The sequence below is a fragment of the Trachypithecus francoisi genome, unplaced genomic scaffold (assembly GCF_009764315.1).
Source record: "Trachypithecus francoisi isolate TF-2019V2 unplaced genomic scaffold, Tfra_2.0 Lachesis_group5, whole genome shotgun sequence".
Classification (NCBI taxonomy): Eukaryota; Metazoa; Chordata; class Mammalia; order Primates; family Cercopithecidae; genus Trachypithecus; species Trachypithecus francoisi.
In genome coordinates, this window is record NW_022681470.1 from 129,182,140 (window position 1) to 129,204,539 (window position 22,400).

Consider the following 22,400-nt stretch of genomic DNA (forward strand, 5'->3'; position numbering starts at 1 on the left):
TGAGAGTTTGAAATGCTTGGGAGATATCCAAATGAAGGTGCCCAGCAAAAAAGAAAAAAATGTTGGTCTACAATTTAGGAGAGATGTCAGAGCTGAAGATACCATTTTGTGGGGAGAGACACAAGAATTATTTGATTAGGATGACCAATTTTCTTTCTAAGGTAACTCTACTTTTCTTCCTTATTATATCTGCCTTGATTTTTTGAACTAATATCTCATTAGTACTGTTCCAAACCTCTTGCATCATTGCCTTAGCTTTTTTACCTAGCAAAACCTTCACCCTGAGATAAATGTTGCAATCTGCTTTCTCCACACCTATAATAGATGGCTGGAAACTACAGGTGGCATGGGGATATGGGGAAGAAGGGAACCCTGAAGGTCGGTACCAGTACAAATCCATGATCTGTAGCCTCATCTGGATACTTAATGTCACTTGTCAATTTTCTCTCACCCTGAATTAGCTCCTTTTCTGAATCCTCTCAATGACTACTCCACTATCATTACAGTTGACCCCTCAGCAATGCAGGCATTAGGGACACTAACCTCCTCCCCCATGCAGTTGAAAATCTGTATATAACTTTTGACTCCTCAAAACTTAACTACAAATAGCCCACTGTTGACCAGAAGCCTTACAGACAACATAAACAGTCGATTAACACATATTTTATGCTATATGCTTATAATAAATATTACATAATGCATTATATAAGGATATGTATTAGATCCTTACAATAAAGTAAGCTAGAGGAAAGAAAATGTTAAGAGAATAATGTGGCACATATACACCATGGAATACTATGTGGCCATAAAAAAGGATGAGTTCGTGTCCTTTGTAGGGACATGGATGCAGCTGGAAACCATCATTCTCAGCAAACTATCGCAAGAACAGAAAACCAAACACCGTATGTTCTCACTCATAGGTGGGAACTGAACAATGAGATCACTTGGACACAGGAAGGGGAACATCACACACCGGGACCTATTGTGGGGAGAGGGAAGAGGGGAGGGATAGCATTAGGAGATATACCTAATGTAAATGACGAGTTAATGGGTGCAGCAAACCAACATGGCTCACGTATACATATGTAACAAACCTGCACGTTGTGCACATGTACCCTAGAACTTAAAGTATAACAATAAAAAAAGAAAGAAAAAAAATCATAAAGAAGAGAAAATATATTTACTATTAAGTGGAAGTAGATCATCATAAAGGTTTTTATCCTTGTATTCACACTGGGTAGGCTGAGGAGGAGGAGGAGGAAGAGAAGTGGGGTTGGTCTTGCTATCTTAAGTGTGGCAGAGGCAGAAAAATATCCACATGTAAGTAGACTTGCACAGTTCAAACCCATAAACCCATGTTGTTCAAGGGTCAGTTGTGTTTTCACTCTTTATACGACCGTAACTTCTTCACTCTTAGAAGAGAAACTCATACCCTACTTCATTGAAAAATGAAGTTGTTAGGCATGATATAAAAATCTCTCCCTTCTACCTATAAACGTATCTGCAGTCATGCTGCTCTTCACTTATTTTCTCCCTGTCTCAGAAGATGTAGTATTTCTCTCCCATTCACACTATTCCATCTGCCTGTGCCATGATCACATTTCCTTGTGCCTCCTGAGACGTGCCCTGTTCCATCATGTGTATCTACCTTGCCTGCAACTTCAAATTATTTTTCTTTATTGGCTCCTTCTCCATATTGTATGGTTAAGTCTGTTTCTATCCAAAACAAATGGTTACTGTTCAATCTCTTTCCTACCCTTATCATCAGGTTCCTCAAAAGAGAAGCCAACATTTATGGACTCCACTTTCTTATCTTAACTTGAGATGCAGGGGTTCATATACTTCTTCAAATTATAAAAAGGGCTTCTATTTTTTCAAACGTGCCTTTTTTTCCCCCTGAGGAAGGAGTATAAATTTTACTCCTACTTTCTTTTTTTTTTTTTGAGATGGAGTCTTGCTCTGTCTCCCGGGCTGGAGTGCAGTGGCTGGATCTCAACTCACTGCAAGCTCCGCCTCCCAGGTTTACGCCATTCTCCTGCCTCAGCCTCCCGAGTTGCTGGGACTACAGGTGCCCGCCACCTTGCCCAGCTAGTTTTTTGTATTTTTTAATAGAGACGGGGTTTCACCGTGTTAGCCAGGATGGTCTCGATCTCCTGACCTCGTGATCCGCCCGTCTCGGCCTCCCAAAGTGCTGGGATTACAGGCTTGAGCCACTGCGCCCGGCCCTACTCCTACTTTCAATGTATAACCTTCTATCTCAATGTATAACCTTGGCTGCAAAGAATTGGCTAGTGGCACTTAATTTTATATGTTTGGGAACTTGATTTTGGAGCATGTAAAAGTTGTGTGAGTCTTAGTGTTTTAGAGCAACATTTTTCTCTGCACTGATACCAGAATAATACTAGTTATAACCTGGCAGTTGCTTTATTCTCATGAAACATTTTTGCAGTGCAGCAGATTTGTCACTCCTTGCAATGAAAAACCTCTGAGTGACAAAAAACATTATAATGTGGGGCCTCAAAACTCACTGAAAAGAAAATCAGTAAATAAATAAAATGGAAATAGTCCTGGAGATTCAATTACTGTAATGTCTTTTCACCACCACAGAAACTGCAGGTGTTCACCAAGCAGTTTGGAACAGTTTCTGAAGTGTTTTTGCTGAACTTGGAATTTTCAATGTTAAGCCTTATGTATTGTGATATGTTTCCGTCTTTTAAAGCAGATTATACTTGAGTTGTACTAAAATGACAAACAGCCAAATCCCAAACTCATTCAAAGTGAATGGTGGGACAACACAAACAGCCAATAGTGAGAACCAGAAAATTCCAGGCTCTTTTTCACCATTTTGGCTTGTAAAATCTACTTTACAACTTTGTAAAAATATTTAAACAAGGAATAAATAAAATGGAAGCATTTGAATTTTGCTTCCAAACACCACATGACTTTATTTGTTAACTGGAATTATCAGAATGAGAAAAGTCAGAGGCAGGAAGAATATTTAAAAGCTGTTGAGTCTCTATAATACATAATCTAAATGGAAGTGTTTAACAACAGAGAAGAAAGCACAATCAGTGATCGGGATCTTGAATTTCACGAGCACTCTTAATACACCTGGGAATAATTTCTTTCTCCTTGTAACTTTCATTCAAGTTTGCAAGGCTATTTTTTAAAATACATTCAGTAAAACTAGTTAAAGGAAGAGTTTGCCTCTTGAGTAAAAAATTTCCATTAGGACCCATTAATATTTGATAAATGCTTCCAATTCAACGAACAAATATCAACATGTAAAACATTTAACGAATTCTTCAGAATTGTGTCTGTGATGCATCAGATAAATAACTAAAAGACATAGTGCCACCTCTATCGACCGGGTAATTAACTGCTCTATAACCAATTCTTCTATTTTGTCAGTCCACAGAAGAGAAAACAGTTAAATCCATGGAAGATAAAAGCAATATTTGGAATAAAGTTTTGAATCAAAGAAACATTTAAAAAAAGTTAAAGTGTTTACTAATTTTATAACTAATGAATTAAAAGATAATCTCACATTTACATCTAACTTTGTTTTTTGTTAATTTTATTAAAGATTTTATAAAAATTGCATATGCAAAAAGGCAATGCTGGATTTGGTTAAAATTAGCAATTCTTTTAAGGCTAAATAGTCACATCTTAATCAGACTGTATTCATGTGGGAAAATATGAATCATTATAGAGATTATATCTCTATAATGAAAGTCTTTTCTTCAGTCACAATAGTAAGCAACTCTTTCTGTTTTTTCACGTGCAATGCAATTTTACCAGTGTTACCAAATCTATGCCATAAGCCCATATCAACAATAATTTACCCAAGTTTTTCCCATCCCATTCATTCTTTTGATGTATTAACAAATATTCACTGAATGCTTACTAAGTGCTAGAGTAAGTGCTTGGCACTAGGAAGACAAAAGTAATCCAGACAATGTCTTTGACTGTATGGAGATTATGTTTTGGTAAGAAAACTGCTTCAAATTCACCTCACTTACTATAGATATCTTTCCTGGCTTAGCACTGTTTACATATTGTCCAAACACAATATTGGATAAATGGAAATTCTCTTATTCTCATGTAGAAACTTACATGTGTGCGCATATGTACATATGTACATCTATATACATATATATGCTTTTTTTTTTTTTTTTGGTAAATTATGTTTATGTTCCCAAAACCAACTTGTGGGTCATGGAAGGTGAGAAGGCAGGGGAAGGTAAAAGTCATGAATATGAGAAAATAAAGGTTAGTCACCATAATTAAACATAGTGGCTGTATAACTCAAGCTCAGAAATGCCTAAATTAATTCTCCTAGGGGTATCATTGACCTGTGGAGAAAGGAGGGTAAGAATCAATCAGAGCCAGAATGAAACTAATAATACAGTAATGAATGTAACAGTAATGAAAATTAATAATACGGGTTTTTGGGAGCTGAAATATACAATGTTTGGTTCCTGCGCTTTTGAAATTAAGAGCAGGAGGCAAAATGTTACCAAATAACGCTGACATTTAAAGCAAGGAGAGAGAAATATGTGGCAGATAAGTAGGAAAGTGGGTGAAAGGAGTTAGGAAAGAAAAAGAGGCAAATACACCTTTGATGTCATTCCCAGTCTCTTCATGGGCCACATTCCAGCAGTTACCCTCTAGTTCTTCCAGCCTTGCCTGTCTAATGTCTCCTTCCCCTCTGCTACCAAAATGTTCAAACTTCCACTATCTTGAGAATCTTCTGATGATTTATCATATCATATTGGATGATGAACCCCTTCTCCTTTCTGCTTTTGCCAACCATATGAAAAGAGTAGCTGGCATTTGCTCCGTCTAGTGCCTCAACACCACATGTAATACTATAGCAGCCTTTACAATCTGGTCTCCGCTCATCATTCTGTAGAAACTGCTTTCTTGAAGGTTACCCACACCATCTAATTGCCAGGACCACAGCCCTTAGTACTTATTCTCATTCTTATTCAGCACAGAGCAACTACTTCATCTCTAGAAAGGTAGTTACTACATTTTTCTTAAAACTTAAACTTAAGTAAGACTCTTTAACAGTGTTCTGGTTGATTACATACCTGTCTGAGGCACACTGCAGGGCAAAGTACATGTTTTGAAGTCACATAGGGTCTGAGTCTGAATCTCAGCTCTGACCTTGGGCAAAGTGTATGTCTTTACAGAGCCTATTTCTTCCATTGGTGAGTGGAACACCATTGACCAGACTGAATTGTGAGAATCAAACGAAATAATGTAGAGTCTAGCATGGTGTTTGCATTTAGTTGGTGCTCAAAGTGTCTCTTTCCCCTCTCTCCCCTTTTCTGCTTTCTCTGTATTCTTCAGGCATTCTTGGCCTTGATCCAGCTGTCCCACAAAGTTTTGTCCCATCTTGACTGTGCATTTAACATCCTCTACCTCTGCCATCTCATCCATCCCAATGCTGACACCAAAATCTAGGTCTCTGATTTTCATCACCATTCTTCAGCTCTAGTTCCACATTTTCAACTCCTGTCAGGGAGCCATCTAACTGATAATCTGCCTAAATCTTAAATTGAACAGGAAGTCTCAGCACTTGCAAAACAGGTATAAAACCAAGTGCATCGCTAGGCATGATGGCTCATGCCTGTAATCCCAGCACTTTGGGAAGCCAAGACCAGTGAATCATCTGAGGTCAGGAGTCAAGACCAGTGTGGCCAAAATGGTAAAATCCTATCTCTACTAAACATACAAAAATTAGCTGGGCATGGTGGCGCACACCTGTAATCCCAGCTACTTGGGAGGTTGAGGCCGGAGAATTGCTTGAACCTGGGAGGTGGGGGTTGCGGTGAGCCAAGATTGTACCATTGCACTCCAGCTTGGGCAACAAGAGCATAACTCCATCTCATAAATAAATAAATAAAAATAAAAATAAATGCATCACCTCTTTCAATTAGTTCTTCCTACCTACTTCTCAGAAGGCACCAGTATCTTCACAGCCACCTGTCTTAATATCTTAAAATTATGTTTGACTTTCCCCAACTTTGCAAAATCCTATAGATTCTAGAGCTGTAGTGTTTCTCATAATTTGTCTCTTCCTTTACATTTCATTGCCTCACTGCTCTTCGTTTAACTAGGCTGTCACTAGTAGAGGCTTTGAGAAAATCAATTCCATAAAAGGTGGGGGCAAGATCCAGAATGCAAAGGATTAATGAGAAGCACTGGAATCACTGAGAGCAGACAAGCTCTTCAAGAAGGTTGGTAGGTGAGTGGATGATAGCCTGAGGTCAAGAAAAAAGGATAGGTGTATTTGTCTTTCCTGTTTTGTTTTTTTAAAATTTAAAGATGAATAGGCTGGGCATGGAGGCTCACACCTGTAATCCCAGCACTTTGGGAGACCGAGGTGGGGGATCACTTGAGTTTAGGAGTTCGAGACCAGCCTGGGCAACAAAGTGAGACCCATCTCTACAAAAAAAATTTTTTTTAAAGCTGAGCATGGTGATGCATGCCTATGGTCCCACACGGGAGGCTGAGGCAGGAGGATCACTTGAACTCAGGAGGTTAAGGCTTTAGTGAGCTGTGACTGTGCCACTGCTCTTTAGCCTGGGTGACAGAGTGAGACCATGTCTCAAAGGAAAAAAAATAAAGATGAGCCAGCCCCTAAGAATTTTAAGTACAGTGAGACAAGCATACATTAATCAAGTAATCATACAATTAAATATGAAACTGAAAATAGGGTAAGTGCTAAGAAAGAAAAGTATATAGTGTTGTGAGGGCCTGCGTATAGACATATTTGATCTAGCCACGGAGGTCAGGGAAAATTTCTTGAGGAGGAAACACTTCCTCAAGTTCTGAAAGAAGAAGGGGAATTAACCAAGGGAAGAGGGGAGAGAACATTTCGGACCTGTGTCCTACAGTGGTAAAGATTATGATGAGAAAGATATGAAAGAAGGTCAGAGTGACAGGAATGGGAGAACAAGGTAGGATGGTGTGAGATGAGGCTGGAGAAGAAAGAAAGGCCTCATCACAGGGGTACGTAGGCCGCAATAAAAAGTTTTTCTTTAAGAGCAATTGAAAGTCTTTGAAAGGCTGACGCAAGGTGGAAGATAGGATCAGATCTGACTCCAGATCTCTGCAAGACTAACCTTCCTAAAACACAGATTTTATGATATTCTTCTACTCAAAACTTAAATGAAGGGAGGATCACTTGAACCCAGGAGTCTGAGGTTACAGTGGGCTATGATCACGCCATTGACTGCAGCCTGGGCAACAGGGCAAGATCCTGTGTCTAAAACAAACAAACAAAACTCCACAAAAAACAAAAACAAAAAATTTAAATGACTTTCATTACCCACTGAATTAAGTTTATCTGCCATTAAAGGATTTATCTCAGGGGCAGGGTATGGTGGCTTACGCCTGTAATCCCAACACTTTGGGAGGCCAAGGCGGGCAGATCACTTGAGGCCAAGAGTTTGAGACCAGCCTGGCCAACATGGCAAAACCCTGTCTCTATTAAAAATATAAAAATTAGCTGGGTGTGGTGGTGCACACCTGTAGTCCCAGCTACTCGTAAGGATGAGGCACAAGAATCACTTGAACCCAGGAGGCAGAGGTTGCAGTGAGCCAAGACCATGTCACTGCACTCCAGCCTGGGCAACAGAGACTCTGTCTCAAAACAACAACAACAAAAATCTATCTCTACAATAGACCCAACCTTTCCTTCTAATTATCAGCCTTATCTTGCTTTTTTCATGCTATACATAGGTACTTCCTAGAATCCTCTCATCTGTTCTATTTCTTGAAATCCTTTCTGTCTTTTGAACCCATCACCTTTGTATGCTCCCCCAAACAGATCTTTTACTTCTATTATAACCTCCCAATTGAAGTCTTTTACTTCTTTGAATCCCAACAATATTTTGTGCCTTTTTTTTTTCTGGCATTTAACACATTCAATTTTTTATTGTAGCTACTTGTGCAGCACATTATTGATTTCTCCCTTTCCTCAACCTCCAGTAGGCTGTAAAGTGTTTAAGGGAAAGGGATTTGTTTAATCTTTGTATTCCCTATAGAGTCTAAGACATAGTCTTACTCATAGCGTTGCTCAATAAACATCTGTTGTGTGTGTGTGTGTTATATATGCAATTCTTTTTTTTTTTTTTTTTTTTCTTTTTGAGATGGAGTCTTGCTCTGTTACCCAGGCTGGAGTGTAGTGGCACAATCTCAGCTCACTGAAACCTCTGCTTTAAGGGTTCAAGCGATTCTCCTGTCTCAGCATCCCAAGTAGCTGAGATTACAGGAGGTTCCCACCATCATGCCTGGCTAATTTTTTTATTTTTAGGAGAGACGTAGTTTCACCATGTTGGCCAGGTTGGTCTTGAACTCCTGACCTCAGGTGATCCACCTGCCTTGGCCTCCCAAAGTGCTGGGATTATAGGTGTGAGCCACTGCGTCTGGCCCATTTTTTAATGAGAGAAAAAAAGTAGAAAATAAAAAAGGAAAATGGGCCAGGTGTGGTGGCTCATGCCTGTAATCCCAGCACTTTGGGAGGCTGAGGTGGGCAGATCACTTGAGGCCAGGAGTTTGAGACCAGCCTGACCAACATGGCAAAACCCCATCTTTACTAAAAATCAAAAAAAAAAAAAAAAATTAGCCCGGAGTGGTGACACACACCTGTAATCCCAGCTACTTGGGAGCCTGAGAGAGGAGGATTGCTTGAATCCAGGAGGCAGAGGTTGCAGTAAGCTGAGATCAGGTCACCTGTACTGCAGCCTGGGTGACAGACAGAAATTCTGTCTCAAAAAATAAAAGTTAAAAAAAGGAAAATGGTATTCCAGAGCTATTTTTTTTAAAAAGTCCTTAAATGTGATTTGAAGAATTAGAAACACTCACATAAAATAACTTTCTAAACTTTTCTATTCATTGATGATACTTATTCCCAGAATAAAATATAAAGTATAGGCTGGGCATGGTGGCTCACACCTATAATCCCAGCACTTTGGGAGGCTGAGGCAGGTGGATCATTTGAAACCAGGAGTTTGAGACCAGCCTGGCCAACATGGTGAAACCTCATCTCTACTAAAAAAATTTAAAAAATAAATAAATAAAACAAAATGTAAAGAATAAATTGGATGAGGAAAAAAAGGCCCACAGTTGGAGTGAGGATTCTGTAAGTAAAACAGTTTCAAAACATATTTTAACATTCACAAAATTAATTTACACGTTTCATTTTGCTCTTTACCATCCTTATTATAATGTGCAGGTGCTAAACCACTCCACGTTCTCCTTTTGCATTTGAGGAAAAGTTCCACATCTTTGATATGAAGAACAATACAGTTTGAGTATCCTTATCTAAAATGCTTGGGACCAGAACTGTTTTGGAGTTCGGATATTTTAGAATTTTGGAATACTTGCATTATACTTACTGGTTGAACATCCCTAATCCAAAAATCCGAAATCTGAAACACTCCAACGAGTATTTCCTTTGAGCATCATGTTGGTGCTGAAAAAGTTTCGGATTTTGGAGCATTTTGGATTTTGGATTTCTAATACTTAACCTGTATAATGTCAACTAAAGTCTGCACTAGAAAGAGAAGGCCTCTTCGGGGTGTTCCTCTCATTTATTTAAATGAGTACTCTGAGCTCTTTCCATAGAAAGAGTGACTGATTAGTATTTCCCTGCCAAGCTTATGATGCAGATATGTAACAAAGTATAACACTTGGACAGTGTCACCACGGAACTCCACCTGCAAAATTAAATTGTTTCCTATGCTAAATATACTCATCTTTATCTCTTTCAGAAGCCTTTGATATATTGCATGAAAACAGTTTCTTACTTTTTATACCTCATACTTGAATTAGCACTACCAAGTTGATTTAACCTGGATTTAGTCCAATCCTTCACACTGCCAACAATAATAGTCAATGAAGTCAAGTAATGTGAACAAGGCTACCCTGCTAGTTAGGAACAAAAATAGGATATAATCCAGAATGAGACTGAGTTTAGGGTTTCAAGAGACCCTTGTATAGTTAAAGGTAGTCTATGGGGTAGAATAATTATATTTAAAAAAACATAATGTTAAATAAAATTAATGACATAAGGACAAGGTGGGAGGATTGCTTGAGCTCAAGACCAGCCTAGGCAATGTGGTCAAACCCTATCTCTACAAAAAAAATTAGCTGGGCATGGTAGCATGCACCCATAGTCCCAGCTACTTGGGAGGTTGAGTTAGGAGGATTGCTTGAGCCTGGGAGGCAGAGATTGCAGTGAGCCAAGATCATGCCACTGCACTCCAGCCTGGGTAACAGAGAACCTGTCTCAAAATAATAATAAGAAGAAGAATTAATTATATAAATTAAAATTGCATTTAATCTTAGGCACAAAGTTAATGTCCCCAAATTTGAAAAACCAGGAGGCATGTGAGGTTAGTACCGTTAAAGGACTTCTAAGAGAAACAAAAAAGTAGACAAGAAGAATATGCTATTAAGAAGTATGTTGAGGAGGGCGGAGCAAGATGGCCGAATAGGAACAGCTCCAGTCTCCGACTCCCGGCACGAGCGACACAGAAGACTGGTGATTTCTGCATTTTCAACTGAGGTACTGGGGTCATCTCACTGGGGAGTGCCGGACAATCGGTGCTGGTCAGCTGCTGCAGCCCGACCAGCGAGAGCTAAAGCAGGGCGAGGCATCGCCTCGCCTGGGAAGCGCAAGGGGGAAGGGAATCCCTTTTCCTAGCCAAGCGAACTGAGACACACAACACCTGGAAAATCGGGTAATTCCCACCCCAATACTGTGCTTTAAGCAAACGGGCACACCAGGAGATTATACCTACACCTGGCCGGGAGGGTCCCACGGCCACGGAACCTCCCTCATTGCTAACACAGCAGTCTCCGATCTAACCACAAGGCAGCAGCGAGGCTGGGGGAGGGGCGCCCACCATTGCTGAGGCTTAAGTAGGTAAACAAAGCCACTGGGAAGCTCGAACTGGGTGGAGCTCACAGCAGCTCAAGGAAACCTGCCTGTCTCTGTAGACTCCACCTCTGGGGACAGGGCACAGCTAAAAAACAACAGGGGAAGCAGCAGAGGCCTGTGCAGACCCAAACGACTCTGTCTGACAGCTTTCAAGAGAGCAGTGGATCTCCCAACACGGAGGTTGAGATCTGAGAACGGACAGACTGCCTGCTCAAGTGGGTCCCTGACCCCTGAGTAGCCTAACTGGGAGACATCCCCCACTAGGGGCAGTCTGACACCCACACTCACAGGGTGGAGTACACCCCTGAGAGGAAGCTTCCAAAGTAAGAATCAGACAGGTACACTCCTGTTCAGCAATATTCTATCTTCTGCAACCTCTGCTGCTGATACCCAGGCAAACAGGGTCTGGAGTGGACCTCAAGCAATCTCCAACAGACCTAGAGCTGAGGGTCCTGACTATTAGAAGAAAACTATCAAACAGGAAGAACACCTATACCAAAACCCCATCAGTACGTCACCATCATCAAAGACCAGAGGCAGATAAAACCACAAAGATGGGGAGAAGCAGGGCAGAAAAGCTGGAAATTCAAAAAATAAGAGCGCATCTCCCCCTGCAAAGGAGCGCAGCTCATCGCCAGCAACGAATCAAAGCTGGTCAGAGAATGACTTTGACGAGATGAGAGAAGAAGGCTTCAGTCCATCAAACTTCTCAGAGCTAAAGGAGGAATTATGTACCCAGTGCAAAGAAACTAAAATCTTGAAAAAAGAGTGGAAGAATTGACAGCTAGACTAATTAATGCAGAGAAGGTCATAAACAAACTGACAGAGATGAAAACCATGACATGAGAAATACGTGACAATATGACAAGCTTCAGTAACGACTCGATCAACTGGAAGAAAGAGTATCAGCGATTGAGGATCAAATGAATGAAACGAAGCGAGAAGAGAAACCAAAAGAAAAAAGAAGAAAAAGAAATGAACAAAGCCTGCAAGAAGTATGGGATTATGTAAAAAGACCAAATCTACGTCTGATTGGGGTGCCTGAAAGTGAGGGGGAAAATGGAACCAAGTTGGAAAACACTCTTCAGGATATCATCCAGGAGAACTTCCCCACCTAGTAGGGCAGGCCAACATTCAAATTCAGGAAATACAGAGAATGCCACAAAGATACTCCTCAAGAAGAGCAACTCCAAGACACATAATTGCCAGATTCACCAAAGTTGAAATGAAGGAAAAAAATGTAAGGGCAGCCAGAGAGAAAGGTCGGGTTACCCACAAAGGGAAGCCCATCAGACTAACAGCAGACCTCTCGGCAGAAACTCTACAAGCCAGAAGAGAGTGGGGGCCAATATTCAACGTTCTTAAAGAAAAGAATTTTCAACCCAGAATTTCATATCCAGCCAAACTAAGTTTCATCAGTGAAGGAGAAATAAAATCCTTTACAGACAAGCAACTGCTGAGAGATTTTGTCACCACCAGGCCTGCCTTACAAGAGACCCTGAAGGAAGCCCTAAACATGGAAAGGAACAACCGGGACCAGCCATTGCAAAAACATGCCAAAATGTAAAGACCATCGAGGCTAGGAAGAAACTGCATCAACTAACGAGCAAAATAACCAGTTAATATCATAATGGCAGGATCAAGTTCACACATAACAATATTAACCTTAAATGTCAATGGACTAAATGCTCCAATTAAAAAACACAGACTGGCAAACTGCATAAAGAGTCAAGACCCACCAGTCTGCTGTATTCAGGAGACCCATGTCACATGCAGAGATACATAGGCTCAATAAAGGGATGGAGGAAGATCTACCAAGCAAATGGAGAACAAAAAAAAGCAGGGGTGCAATCCTAGTTTCTGATAAAATAGACTTTAAACCATCAAAGATCAAAAGAGACAAAGAAGGCCATTACATAATGGTAAAGGGATCAATTCAACAAGAAGAGCTAACTATCCTAAATATATATGCACCCAATACAGGAGCACCCAAATTCATAAAGCAAGTCCTTAGAGACTTACAAAGAGACTCAGACTCCCATACAATAATAATGGGAGACTTCAACACTCCACTGTCAACATTAGACAGATCAACAAGACAGAAAGTTAACAAGGATATCCAGGAATTGAACTCATCTCTGCACCAAGCGGACCTAATAGACATCTATAGAACTCTCCACCCCAAATCAACAGAATATACATTCTTCTCAGCACCACATCGCACTTATTCCAAAATTGACCACATAATTGGAAGTAAAGCACTCCTCAGCAAATGTAAAAGAACAGAAATTATAAACAACTGTCTCTCAGACCATAGTGCAATCAAACTAGAACTCAGGACTAAGAAACTCAATCAAAACTGCTCAACTACATGGAAACTGAACAACCTGCTCCTGAATGACTACTGGGTACATAACGAAATGAAGGCAGAAATAAAGATGTTCTTTGAAACCAATGAGAACAAAGATACAACATACCAGAATCTCTGGGACACATTTAAAGCAGTGTGTAGAGGGAAATTTATAGCACTAAATGCCCACAAAATAAAGCTAGAAAGATCTAAAATTGACACTCTAACATCACAATTAAAAGAACTGGAGACGCAAGAGCAAACACATTCAAAAGCTAGCAGAAGGCAAGAAATAACTAAGATCAGAGTAGAACTGAAGGAGATAGAGACACAAAAAACCCTCCAAAAAATCAATGAATCCAGGAGTTGGTTTTTTGAAAAAATCAACAAAATTGACAGACCGCTAGCAAGACTAATAAAGAAGAAAAAAGAGAGAAGAAATAGACGCAATAAAAAATGATAAAGGGGATATCACCACGGACCCCACAGAAATACAAACTACCATCAGAGAATACTATAAACACCTCTACGCAAATCAACTAGAAAATCTAGAAGAAATGGATAATTTCCTGGACACTTACACTCTTCCAAGACTAAACCAGGAAGAAGTTGAATCCCTGAATAGACCAATAGCAGGCTCTGAAATTGAGGCAGTAATTAATAGCCTACCAACCAAAAAAGTCCAGGACCAGATGGATTCACAGCTGAATTCTACCAGAGATACAAGAGGAGCTGGTACCATTCCTTCTGAAACTATTCCAATCAATTGAAAAAGAGGGAATCCTCCCTAACTCATTTTATGAGGCCAACATCATCCTGATACCAAAGCCTGGCAGAGACACAACAAAAAAAGAAAATTTTAGACCAATATCTCTGATGAACATCAATGCAAAAATCCTCAATAAAATACTGGCAAACCGGATTCAGCAGCACATCAAAAAGCTTATCCACCATGATCAAGTGGGCTTCATCCCTGGGATGCAAGGCTGGTTCAACATTCGCAAATCAATAAACGTAATCCAGCATATAAACAGAACCAAAGACAAGAACCACATGATTATCTCAATAGATGCAGAAAAGGCTTTCGACAAAATTCAACAGTCCTTCATGCTAAAAACGCTCAATAAATTGGTATTGATGGAACGTACCTCAAAATAATAAGAGCTATTATGACAACCCACAGCCATATCATACTGAATGGGCAAAAACTGGAAAAATTCCCTTTGAAAACTGGCACAAGACAGGGATGCCCTCTCTCACCACTCTATTCAACATAGTGTTGGAAGTTCTGGCTAGGGCAATCAGGCAAGAGAAAGAAATCAAGGGTATCCAGTTAGGAAAAGAAGAAGTTAAATTGTCCCTGTTTGCAGATGACATGATTATATATTTAGAAAACCCATTGTCTCAGCCCAAAATCTCCTTAAGCTGATAAGCAACTTCAGCAAAGTCTCAGGATACAAAATCAATGTGCAAAAATCACAAGCATTCTATACACCAGTAACAGACAAACAGAGAGCCAAATCATGAATGAACTTCCATTCACAATTGCTTCAAAGAGAATAAAATACCTAGAATCCAACTTACAAGGGATGTAAAGGACCTCTTCAAGGAGAACTACAAACCACTGCTCAGTGAAATAAAAGAGGACACTAACAAATGGAAGAACATACCATGCTCATGGATAGGAAGAATCAATATCGTGAAAATGGCCATACTGCCCAAGGTTATTTATAGATTCAATGCCATCCCCATCAAGCTACCAATGAGTTTCTTCACAGAACTGGAAAAAACGGCTTTAAAGTTCATATGGAACCAAAAAAGACCCCGCATTGCCAAGATAATCCTAAGTCAAAAGAACAAAGCTGGAGGCGTCACGTTACCTGACTTCAAACTATACTACAAGGCTACAGTAACCAAAACAGCATGGTACTGGTACCAAAACAGAGATATAGACCAATGGAACAGAACAGAATCCTCAGAAAAATACCACCACACATATACAGCCATCTGATCTTTGACAAACCTGAGAGAAGAAAGAAAATGGGGAAAGGACTCCCTATTTAAAAATGGTGCTGGGAAAATTGGCTAGCCATAAGTAGAAAGCTGAAACTGGATCCTTTCCTTACTCCTTATACGAAAATTAATTCAAGATGGATTAGAGACTTAAATGTTAGACCTAATACCATAAAAACCCTAGAAGAAAACAGAGGTAATATCATTCAGGACATAGGCATGGGCAAGGACTTCATGTCTAAAACACCAAAAGCAATGGCAACAAAAGCCAAAATTGACAAATGGGATCTAATTAAACTAAAGAGCTTCTGTACAGCAAAAGAAACTACCATCAGAGTGAACAGGCAACCTACAGAATGGAAGAACATTTTTGCAATCTACTCATCTGACAAAGGGCTAATATCCAGAACCTATAAAGAACTCAAACAAATTTACAAGGAAAAAACAAACAACCCCATCAAAAAGTGGGCAAAGGATATGAACAGACACTTCCCAAAAGAAGGCATGCATACAGCCAACAGACATATGAAAAAATGCTCGTCATCACTGGCCATCAGAGAAATGCAAATCAAAACCACAATGAGATACCATCTCACACCAGTTAGAATGGTAATCATTAAAAAGTCAGGAAACAACAGGTGCTGGAGAGGTTGTGGAGAAATAGGAACACTTTTACACTGTTGGTGGGATTGTAAACTAGTTCAACCATTATGGAAAACAGTATGGTGATTCCTTAAGGATCTAGAACTAGAAATACCATATGACCCAGCCATCCCACTACTGGGTATATACCCAAAGGATTATAAATCATGCTGCTAATAAAGACACATGCACACGTATGTTTATTGCGGCACTATTCACAATAGCAAAGACTTGGAATCAACCCAAATGTCCATCTGTGACAGACTGGATTAAGAAAATGTGGCACATATACACCATGGAATATTATGCAGCCTTAAAAAAGGATGAGTTTGCGTCCTTTGTAGGGACATGGATGCAGCTGGAAACCATCATTCTTAGCAAACTATCACAAGAACAGAAAACCAAACACCACATGTTCTCACTCATAGGTGGGAACCGAACAATGAGATAACTTGGACTCCGGAAGGGGAACATCACACATCGGGGCCTATCAGGGGGAGGGGGGAGGGGGGAGGGATTGCATTGGGAGTTATACCTGATATAAATGACGAACTGATGGGTGCTGACGAGTTGATGGGTGCAGCACACCAACATGGCACAAGTATACATATGTAACAAACCTGCACGTTATGCACATGTACCCTAGAACTTAAAGTATAATAATAAAAAAAATTAAAAAAAAAAAGAAACTCTGATTAAAATACTTTATATGATGCTAAAAAAAAAAAAAAAAGAAGTATGTCACTATGAACTTTCCATTTCAGAACTACTATCTAGAAAACAGAGATAAAAACTCTGATTATAAGAAACTATGATAGCCAAATAAAATAAAATGTTTTTCTTATAACAGATGGTTTATGTCCTGTTAATGTTTGCATTTAATGCTTTAGGTTTACCCATTAATAAGGAAGCAGGGATGCTTTCCACTGATATTTCTAATTCAAAAGAAAAAAGTTCTTTGTAACTCACTTTGTAGTGATATATTACACATAGGTTTGTTTAAAGGGCTGGGTTACAGTGACTTTACAACTTTATATCTAATTCCTGTTTGTGACAGATCTACAGAACAACTTGGCAGATGAATACTGGAAAAGCTTTTCTTTGTCATTGTCGCCATGTAACAATTCTCTCAGAATAGTGTCTCCAACTTTTTTTCAATACTCTAAGATTGAAATGTAGTCAACTATGGCTTCCACACACAATGATTATCACACCCTTATAGTGGCAGACCCTGATGCTGGGGGTAACAGTTCCCTCAAGCTTCATGCTTCCTAGCTCTCAGGGAGCTCAGTCAGGACGTGATGATGGCACTAGCAGATAGAGGGACTGGCTCCTAAAATCAAGGCTGTGATTTGCAAGGGCCAACTGCTGCTAACTGCTGTCATCACCACCACTGCTGCTGCTTGGGACAGGGCAGCTGGAGTGCACATCTTTTTGCTCAGGATCCTTGATGACTTTTAATGTGGAGTATGGCCTGAAGTTGGAGATACTCAACTACTTATGAATAAGAAAAAAGAGTAGCATTATAAAACTGCCAAAGATATAGGGAATTCTGTGGGGGGAATTATTGTAGAAAGTCGGCTTTGATTAAAAATTTAAACAAGTATTATTTCTTTAGAAACTATCTAGATTCCCATATAGCTCTGTTGGCTGAGGGTAAAGTTATTTCAGTTTAAAAACATGTTTTTGTTACATAAACTCTCAGCAATAAGTATGGGAATGTATAGAAATAATCTAATTATTGTTCAATCCTCAGTAAACAGGTAAATATTTAAACTTCACAAAGACAAAGGTGATAGGATAGTAAATATCATAAGATAAACAAATTCAAGATTTATATAAGCAAGAAACAAAAACTGAATTTTATGGATACTGAGGAATCCAAAAGAATACCAGTAGCTACTGTTCAGACATTTATATGGTTTCAGATTGAACACTATGAACACCGTAACCTTTGTTTTTAGCTTGAAAGTACTCATTTTGTGTTTATAGTAGAAATTCCTAAAACATAAGAAATTGATGTTACATGTCCATGAAAGCCTAAAATCAATTAGATTAGGCATATTTAAGTTTTGGGGAAACTGCATATATAAGCCTTTAAAATGACTACTGGGTGTGAAGCAAGATGAGAGAATTTGTAAAGTTCAATCTTTGGAGCCCTCATACATTGCTAGTGGAAATGTAAAATGATACAACCACTGTGGAAAACACTTTGGCAGTTCTTTTAAAGGTTAAACAGAGTTATCATATGACCCAGCAATTCTACTCCTAAGTATATACCTAAGAGAACATAAAACATATGCTCACACAAAACATCTGTACATGAATGTTTATAGCACTGTTACCCATCAAATAGCAAAAAATGGAAATAACCCAAATGTTTGTCAACTGATGAATAAACAAATGTGGTATATCCATACAATAGAATATTATTTGGCCATAAAAAGGAATGAAGTACTGTTACATGCTACAAAATGGATGAATCTTGAAAACACATTAAGTGAAAGAAGCCAGATATAAAAGGTCATATATGATTCCATTTATATGAAAAGTTCAGAAATAGATAAATCCGTCAAGATAGAGAATGGATTTATGGTTGCCAGAGGACTGGAGGAAGGGAAATTGGGACTGAACTAATAGATAGGAGGTTTCTTTTTTGGGTGACAGAAATGTTCCGGAATTAGATAGTGGTGACGGTTGTACAACATAGTGAATATACTAAAAACCAGTGAACTGTATATTTTAAAATATACAAATGGTGAATTGTATATGAATTTTATCTCAACTTTAAACAGCTCAGTTAAATATAAAAATTCCATAATTGTAAGGAAATATAAAAAAGTAATTTCAGTGATCTTCAAATATGGTCTCAAATACCTAAAATTAAATTTGGACTGCTAAGGGAAAGAGCTGGGAATACTTGTAACCAATAGATTTCTAAGGAACCATCTCTTTGTTTTTCATGGTATGTTCACAGATTTTTCTGAGGAAATTAGCGATAGGCAGGCTTTAAAAAAACAGCCTGCTGAGGCAAAAGCCTTAGTCACATCTTTCCATTCAGGCCTGGTAGCCCTAGGGAAGTGACTCTCCAGAGTATCTATCTGCATGATGGTTACCTAAAGTGGCTGCCCATGTCCAGTGATGGCTTTTGTTTAGCGATCATGGTCAAGTTGAGCTGTTTAAATACCATTTCCCAGGACTTATATGCTACTCCCTGAACGACAGGAATACTCAAAGCTTTTAGAGAGAATAAACTATTGTATGGTCTCTGCCTAGGAAGCGGGCCACAGTTCACTGGAAACAGCCAGTTCAGATAAATAAAATGAAAGCAGACATTTTTGGAGATGGTCTTGAAAGCTTTCCATTAGAGAACATCAAGGGCATAGAACTAGGAAGAGCATGTATCCATGTTAGACTACTACACGTCACTTTATCCTCTATCCTTTCTGAATAATACAAAGTATTCATCTCCTTCATTGGATAACCAAATAATTCACACAGAGCACAACACACACCTCTCTCCCTGGTCACCAAGAGACATTTGACTCTTATGATACAATTAACCATAGACCATCAGAAAACAAAGTAGTGGCTTATTTACAAAGCTTTTATATTAAACTTGGGTGGAAAAGTTACATTTTAAGTATAAGCACTCTTGAGGAAACCTGATTCCCATTTCTGCACATAGGCTGCACATAAAGGAACTCAGGCCAGTTAAGCTGGTTCTCGATAGCCTTCTATATGTCTTCTCTTTGGCTGCCAGTTTTGGTCTGGACATTTCCCTGTATTTCTCAGTTTTAGGTCACCATCAGCACAGTCTGCTCTTGTGTTACAGGCTCAAGAATACTGACAGAGGTCACAGAAGACTGGGGAAGACCAAGAGCAAAGGGAAGAGGGAAGGAGTAAATGGGACAGAAGCTGAGCGATGTGTCCTATGGCTAGAAAATCTTCTCAAAATACCAGTTAAATCTTTTCAAAAAAGCTATTCTGAATACTGTGACCATGACTAAAAGCGATTCTTTACTTTCTGGTTTCTTATATTGTGGGTAACATGGAATTATGAGGAATATAAAAACAAATATGATATACCTAAATCATATCAAAATACCACATCATAAAACATAATTTTATGCAATTCATTATAGTTCTTTCTTTTTTCTTTGAGACAGAGTCTCGCTCTATCACCAGGCTGGAGTGCAGTGGCGCAATCTTGGTTTACGGCAACCTCTGACTCTCTCGTTCAAGCGGTTTTCCTGCCTCAGCCTCCCGAGTACCTAGGATTACAGGCACACCATGCGCAGCTAATTTTTGTATTTTTAGTAGAGATGGGGTTTCACCATGTTGGCCAGGATGGTCTCAATCTCCTGACTTCGTGATCTACCCGCCTCAGCTTCCCAAAGTGCTCACAGGCATGAGATACTGCACTCGGCCTACTGTCCTTTCTAACTTCAAAATATATAAATACATTAATAAGCTTTACACAGTAGAGTATATAGGTACTAAATATTTACGGAAGACTATCTTTTATTTTGAGACAGTCTCACTCTGTCGCCCAGGCTGGAGTGCAGTGGCGCCATCTCAGCTCACTGTAACCTTCGTCTCCTGGGTTTAAGTGATTCTCCTGCCTCAGCCTCCGGACTGGCTGGAACTACAGGCATGCCCCACCATGCCCGGCTAATTTTTGTATATTTAGTAGAGATGAGGTTTCACCATGTTGGCCAGGCTGGTCACAAACTCCTGACCTCAACTGATCTGCCTGCCTTGGCCTCCCAAAGTGCTGGGATTACAAAGTACAGGTGTGAGCCACTGCACCTGGCCTATACAAGACTATCTATATATATTTACATACATTTTTATTAAAAGTCATGCATCAAAGATTGTGGAGAAAGCCTAACATCTCAATAGCACATATTTAGTTAAGAAAATCAGGTTCAACTCTATATTATTTCACTATATAGTACCTTTTACAGGAACAAAATCAGATCTAAGAGTAAAGTCTGATAAACTTCAACTAAGATGCAAAATTACAACCAAGTACTTAAGCAATAAATCTGAGCAATTATCAGGTTATTTTATTGCATTTCTAATGAGTTCTTTAAAAAAAAAGTCAATTATCATTATTATATATGTTCTTCTTTGTATAAGGAGTGCTTCAGAGTCTTTAATTATAACATTTATTAAATAAGAACGAGAGGACATTTTTAAAGGAGTTAAAGGAACATTAATTCCTTCATAAATGTATAGTGCTTAAGCTCTGCTTTAGAAGGTCTTTCCATGTGCTCTTGGGTAACCACGTAGGGTCTGAATTCATAGTATAAATATCAATAAATGTTGCAACTACAATAGTAATTCAAGTTCCATGGAATCAGTGAGAAACCAAAATGAAGTGGGAATAGGTCATGATGTATTTTCATATGGGGTGCATTTCATTGAGTGTGCAATGATCAACTGTACCAACTCTGTTTGATCAGATTTTTTTCTGAGATACGCAAATACAATTTCCATCAGTATACACTGATAAATTACATGTTATGGTCCAAATTATTATTCTTATTTGAGATAGGGTATTGCTCTGTTACCCATGCTTGAGTGCAGTGGCACGATTATGGCTCACTGCAGCCTTATCTCCTGGGCTGAAGCAATCCTCCCACCACAGCTTCTCTAGTCGCTAGGACTATAGACATATATGCCACCATGCCTGGCTAATGTTTTTATTTTTTGTAGAGACAGAGTCTTACTATGTTGCTCAGGCTGGTCTTCAACTCCTAGGCTCAAGCAATCCTTCTGCCTCAGCCTCCCAAAATGCTGGGATTATAGGCATGAACCACTGCACCCGGCACAGATTTAAAAAATGTTAATACATCTGTGAAAGAGCAATGAAAGTCACCAGGAGAAGATGGCTTGCTACCAAAACTCCTTATTTCCTTTAAGAATAAAGGTGTGAAAATTCAAGACTCAGTTTTATTTATGTTGTCCTGGACTATCACGTTTAGGTCAAAATGTTGATTTTTTCCCCCCTTTAACAAGAGTTAGATTTGTGGCATTATAGCAACATACTAATACAATTATATATAGGTGTATATATGTATCCTCTTCTAAGAGTTCACCTGAGGAATTCTGAAAACAGCTTTCATGGATTAAACAAATGCTATTATAGTAATAATATAACTTAGCAATATTCATATATAAAGAACAGTGCTACTGAACATACTATCTTATATTCATCTTAAGTAACAACTGCCATCTAGAATCTTTTGCCTAGCTATAAAGACTTATAAGCAGTTTGTTTTTAAACATGAATTCCAGAAATGTCTACAAGTTGTGACTTAAAAATTCCTTTGGAAATTTGAGAGTAGACGTGAAAATTTTCTGAATTAAAGGATAATTATTTTTAAAAAAGACACACTCCCATGTATGCCTACAGTCAATGTTACT

The 22,400-nt window shown here is 39.0% G+C and overlaps 1 protein-coding gene across 6 annotated transcripts in view; it reads right to left on the reverse strand.

Moving 5' to 3' along the window:
- RPAP2 (RNA polymerase II associated protein 2) overlaps nucleotides 1–22,400 on the reverse strand; it is a 94,497-nt gene that overhangs the window by 20,809 nt on the left and 51,288 nt on the right. The window contains exon 12 of one of the 6 annotated variants that reach the window (XM_033199727.1): nucleotides 18,457–19,831. The exons of the other annotated variants lie outside the window; for them this stretch is intronic. Within the exon in view, the coding sequence (XP_033055618.1) occupies nucleotides 19,822–19,831 (10 nt within the window). The 3' untranslated portion in view covers nucleotides 18,457–19,821. Of the gene's footprint in view, nucleotides 1–18,456; nucleotides 19,832–22,400 lie in introns of those variants that run through there. 6 annotated transcript variants of the gene reach the window in all.